Source organism: Populus alba, chromosome 10, assembly GCF_005239225.2.
Source record: "Populus alba chromosome 10, ASM523922v2, whole genome shotgun sequence".
Classification (NCBI taxonomy): domain Eukaryota; kingdom Viridiplantae; phylum Streptophyta; class Magnoliopsida; order Malpighiales; family Salicaceae; genus Populus; species Populus alba.
The window spans coordinates 4,356,885-4,362,295 of NC_133293.1; the positions used below are offsets into that span (position 1 = coordinate 4,356,885).

General features: G+C 37.4%; 1 protein-coding gene across 1 annotated transcript; it reads left to right on the forward strand.

Moving 5' to 3' along the window:
* The first annotated feature begins 478 nt into the window (after positions 1-478).
* LOC118034504 (G-type lectin S-receptor-like serine/threonine-protein kinase At4g27290) lies at positions 479-5,153 on the forward strand. Its single transcript, XM_035039820.2, has 7 exons — positions 479-1,975; positions 2,602-2,748; positions 2,991-3,136; positions 3,405-3,615; positions 3,888-4,125; positions 4,203-4,353; positions 4,579-5,153. The coding sequence occupies exons 1-7, from the start codon at positions 700-702 to the stop codon at positions 4,882-4,884; spliced, it is 2,475 nt and encodes an 824-aa protein (XP_034895711.1). The 5' UTR covers positions 479-699; the 3' UTR covers positions 4,885-5,153.
* The last annotated feature ends 258 nt before the right edge of the window (positions 5,154-5,411 follow it).

Consider the following 5,411-nt stretch of genomic DNA (forward strand, 5'->3'; position numbering starts at 1 on the left):
TGTCATATTTAAAAATATTAAAAAAAAAAAGATGTTGTTTTGATAAATACATGAGAAGCAAATAATATATAAATATTATTTAGATTAATAATTTTATTAAACATTCATAGATATACAAAAATAAGCCGATAAAAAAAATTTGTAATTATTTATAAAAATTATTCATGCAATTAAATTTTATAAAATAGTATCGAGAATTTTCTGTTATGATCATATATGTTTTTGTGTTAATTGAATTGTTTTAACATGTATTAGATGTGGTGTGTTGTGGACTCCACGAGTACTGGACGAACTAGCTGATACAGCAAAATCAAGAGTATACGTTGAGTACATGTTGCGACAAACCGTAGACCACGCATGTACTACTTAGATTATGCTTGATTGAGAGAAATATTTTTTTTAACTGTGCTACTTTGAAAAATTCTTTAGACTACTAGTAAAAAAACCTCAATTTTAGTTCCCTGTAGTGTTGACTATCTATGAACATTGCTGTGCTCCAATGCTTGACTTGCTGTCCGGTAGACTTGCTGTGCCGGTAGACTGACTGTGGTGTTAAATCGTTTACCTCAGCAGTGAAACGTTGCTGTAGCGGTAGACTGATTGTGGTGTTAAATAGGCAATTTCTTGACACCAATATTCTTCACATCTAGCAAAGCCAGCGATTTTGTAACACAACAAAGCGATCTGCTTAAAAGAATCATGAGATTTCTGAGGGATTGCATTTCCATACTTCTTTTTTGCTCCACTTTGCTTCTGATTGTAGAAGTAGCCACCCCTATCGACACCATTAACACAGCCCTGTCAATTCGAGATGGAGACACCATAGTCTCGGCTGGTGGCACCTATGAATTAGGATTTTTCAGCACGGGAAAATCCAAAAACCGATACTTGGGGATATGGTATGGAAAAATATCAGTGCAGACAGCAGTGTGGGTTGCCAACAGAGAATCTCCACTAAACGATTCATCAGGTGTTGTAAGGCTTACCAACCAAGGACTTCTTGTCCTTGTCAATCGCAGTGGAAGCATCATTTGGTCTTCCAACACATCAACACCTGCTAGGAATCCAGTTGCACAGCTTTTGGATTCGGGAAACCTTGTTGTGAAAGAGGAGGGTGATAATAACCCGGAAAACTCCCTGTGGCAGAGTTTTGAACATCCAGGCAATACATTAATACCGGGCATGAAGATAGGACGGAATAGAGTCACTGGCATGGAATGGAGCTTGGCAGCATGGAAGTCAGTAGATGACCCTTCTAGAGGTAACATTACAGGTATCCTTGTTCCTTATGGATATCCCGAGTTAGCAGAGCTGGAAGATTCGAAAGTGAAGTATCGATCTGGGCCCTGGAATGGTCTGGGGTTCAGTGGTATGCCTCCATTAAAACCAAATCCAATATACACATATGAATTTGTTTTTAATGAGAAGGAGATGTTTTACAGAGAACAGCTTGTTAATAGCTCAATGCATTGGAGGATCGTCTTGGCTCAGAATGGTGATATCCAACAACTTTTGTGGATTGAGAAAACCCAGAGCTGGTTTCTTTACGAAACAGAAAACATCAATAATTGTGCGCGTTATAAACTATGTGGTGCAAATGGCATCTGTAGAATTAACAACTCTCCGGTGTGTGATTGCTTAAATGGATTTGTACCAAAAGTTCCAAGAGACTGGGAGAGGACAGATTGGTCAAGTGGATGCATCAGAAGGACTGCACTGAACTGTTCAGGAGATGGGTTTCAAAAATTCTCAGGTGTGAAGTTGCCGGAGACAAGGCAATCATGGTTTAACAAGAGTATGAGCCTGGAGGAGTGCAGGAACACGTGCTTGAAGAACTGCAGCTGTACTGCGTATGCAAACATGGACATCAGGAATGGAGGAAGTGGGTGCTTGCTTTGGTTCAATGATCTGATCGATATTTTGTTTCAAGATGAGAAAGACACCATTTTTATACGGATGGCTGCTTCAGAACTAGGTATGAATTTATCATCTGTCGGTATCTATTGCTTGGATTTTAGTAACTTTTAGAAAGGTCATATTATTTGAGATGATTTTCGGATTAAATGCATGAGAAAGTTTTCTTTCTAATATTATATCCTACTTTTCAGAACATCATATCACACGATGCCTGAGGGTGCCTGTGTATGCTTGTGTTGATAGAGTGATAACTTGGTCAATGTCTCCTCTTCCCCTCTCTGTTTTTTTTTTTTTTCAATAGATTTCATTGAACAACCGCATTGCTTCTGGACATGGATTACAACTCTCAAGACATATATTTATACCAGTATAAGGATTGATATAGAGACTTGCAAGGATAATCACATCATCAATCCTGAAAATCTCACAATTTCTAAAATTCAATGATGTGTTGTAGATGCTTGCAAGATTTCTTGCACAACATATCCTTTGGCATGACAGAACTTGAGATATTCATAGAAAGAACTAACTTCTTGAAGCATTGGTTTTTCTCTGCCCAGAGCGGTGTTGTTTTATAATCTATGAGTAGATAACTGGGATTGAAAGATCCAATAGCCAAGGAAAACTATACACAAATTCCTATTTATTGTCTTTTAACTCTAGTTTTTCTCTGCCATGATATAGTTAATGGCGATGGTGCAAAGGTTAACACGAAATCCAATGCAAAGAAAAGGATCGTGGTAAGCACTGTGTTGTCCACAGGACTTGTGTTCCTTGGACTGGCCTTGGTCTTGCTCTTGCATGTTTGGAGAAAGCAGCAGCAGAAAAAACGTACGTATTCTACCATGAAGATCTAACTAAAAACAACGTCCAGAGAAGAAGACTAGTTAATCTCTTAATTTAAATTTGATTTGAGTAATCCAAGGTAGGACAGTAAATTGTTCAAGAATTCATTAATATTTAATGCCTTAAAAAGAAATTTGAGTATAACGACAAATAGAGGTGAGAGATCCCATGTCTTTTTTTTTTACCTTTCCAATTCGTAGTAGTAATACTAACAGGAAAAATGACAGGTAATTTGCCAAGCGGATCGAATAACAAGGATATGAAGGAAGAACTAGAATTACCTTTCTTTAATATGGATGAGTTGGCTTCTGCAACAAATAACTTTTCTGATGCCAATAAACTAGGAGAAGGAGGTTTCGGACCTGTTTATAAGGTAATAATTATCTGTAAACAGTCATGCAACATGTCCCATGGCCTCTGAATTTCATTTTACAAACTCCTGACCCCAGCGGAGTTCTTTAATATGGACTGTTAGTTTCTTTGAAACGATACCACTACAGGTCTGTCAGGACCGACCATTTTTTTAGCATAAAACAATGACTGATTGGAAGAGTTCCTTAACAGATACAAAGAGTATGGAACACCATTTCGCAATTCTCATCTTCCAGAAGATGCTTACGATGCTGAGTCATTATTTGCAGGGAACCCTTGCAGATGGACGAGAAATAGCTGTGAAGAGGCTCTCTAAGAATTCAAGACAAGGACTTGATGAATTCAAAAATGAAGTTAAACATATCGTGAAACTTCAGCATCGGAATCTAGTGAGGCTTCTTGGATGCTGCATTGAAAGAGATGAAAAGATATTGGTCTACGAGTTTTTGCCTAACAAAAGCTTGGACTTCTATATTTTTGGTATGAATCTCACAAAACCTTTTCAAAAAATTATTCCAATTTTTCAAATGTAGCACTATTGAGCTTTCCAAAACCCTGCATTAAGAATCTAATTATAAGATGTTTGTCTTCCTTCGAAGCCCTTAGGAAAGTGGCTTCGAAGGGGGAGATTACTTTTCTCCACTTTGTTTCTCACAAATCCTGCCATGTATGCAATTGCAACTCGTTCTTTCTTGTTCTCTTCCAAACGTTTATGAATCTGATAAGAGCCATAATGTATTTGACTTGGGCAGATGAAACTCATAGCTTGCTACTAGATTGGCGTCAGCGCTACAATATCATCAATGGGATTGCTCGCGGACTCCTTTATCTTCACCAAGATTCGAGACTAAGAATAATCCACAGAGATCTGAAAACCAGCAATATTTTGTTGGATTACGAAATGAATCCGAAAATCTCAGACTTTGGCCTGGCTAGAAGTTTTGGAGAAAATGAAACTGAAGCGAGTACTAATAAAGTGGCTGGAACGTAGTAAGTGTCTTCTTCATCATATGGATTTTATGCTCTTAGTTTGCAAATGCGACCTAAAATTCTATCAATACATGCAGTGGTTACATATCTCCAGAGTATGCAAATTATGGACTCTACTCGCTAAAATCAGACGTCTTCAGCTTTGGCGTGTTGGTGCTAGAGATAGTGAGTGGCTGTAAGAACAGAGGATTCAGTCACCCAGATCACCACCTCAACCTTATCGGGCATGTAAGTGCCAAAGCTATGTCAGTTTGACTCTTTCATTTCAGTAAATTCTCGAGTACTTTTGTTAGATACCAGATGTCTGCTCATGTTTATTATGAGACTTGAACACTTCAAATACTTGAAGAAAAACTGAAGAAATTATGAAAAACAACTGAGACCGACAATGGTCACTGCTGGATTTGCACAAATACGTAATGTGTTCCTAATAGCATGGCTTTTGTTTATCAGGCTTGGATACTGTTCAAACAAGGCAGGTCTCTAGAACTCGTTGGGGAATCAAAAGTTGAAACACCTTATTTATCTGAAGTGCTACGTTCGATTCATGTGGGGCTATTGTGTGTGCAAGATAAAACAGAAGATAGGCCAAACATGTCATATGTGGTTTTGATGTTGGGTAATGAAGATGAACTGCCTCAGCCTAAACAACCAGGATTCTTCACTGAAAGGGATCTTATTGAAGCATGTTATTCATCAAGCCAGTGCAAACCACCTTCAGCTAACGAGTGCTCGATTTCACTGCTGGAGGCAAGATAGAGTGCTTGTGTTTTTGTTTTGTGTGGTCTTGATGGTTGTGAATCTGCCATAAAACTTCTACTTTGTGTCTGCTGTGATAAGGTTGAATCTACCATGCATGCTTAATTTCTATTTCTATGAGATTTTGTTGATAGAATGTCTTAGAAAGCTGCAGAAGATCATGAAGTTGTGCTGTTGCATGTTGAATGGATTTCGTCAATGAAGATCTCTGTTGAAAACCAAGATTTTAGGAATAAATCAGTGATCATAATTGATCTGTTGTTATGCAATGTTTTTGAATTTTAAATTGTCTTTGTTTCCAAGTAAAACTTTAACTCTATTTAAAGAGTATTCTAAGATCAATAATATTATTCTTCTACAAATTCTTCTTTACGTCTGTTTTGCATACACTTGTGTTATGCAATTAAAGAATTATAACCAACAAATTGGTATCAGAGCAATAAATTTTCTTAAGGGACTTGTGAGTTGAGAGAAACAAAAACACAAACCAAATCAAACCACAAACACAACCAAAAAACACAAAATGG

Bases quoted from the DNA above. Each gene is read 5' to 3' on its own strand.
- LOC118034504 (XM_035039820.2), top strand. From the start codon at position 700: ATGAGATTTCTGAGGGATTGCATTTCCATACTTCTTTTTTGCTCCACT. The intron at 1,976-2,601 runs GTATGAATTTAT...GCCATGATATAG, and splicing joins GATGGCTGCTTCAGAACTAG to TTAATGGCGATGGTGCAAAG. The intron at 3,137-3,404 runs GTAATAATTATC...CATTATTTGCAG, and splicing joins GTTTCGGACCTGTTTATAAG to GGAACCCTTGCAGATGGACG.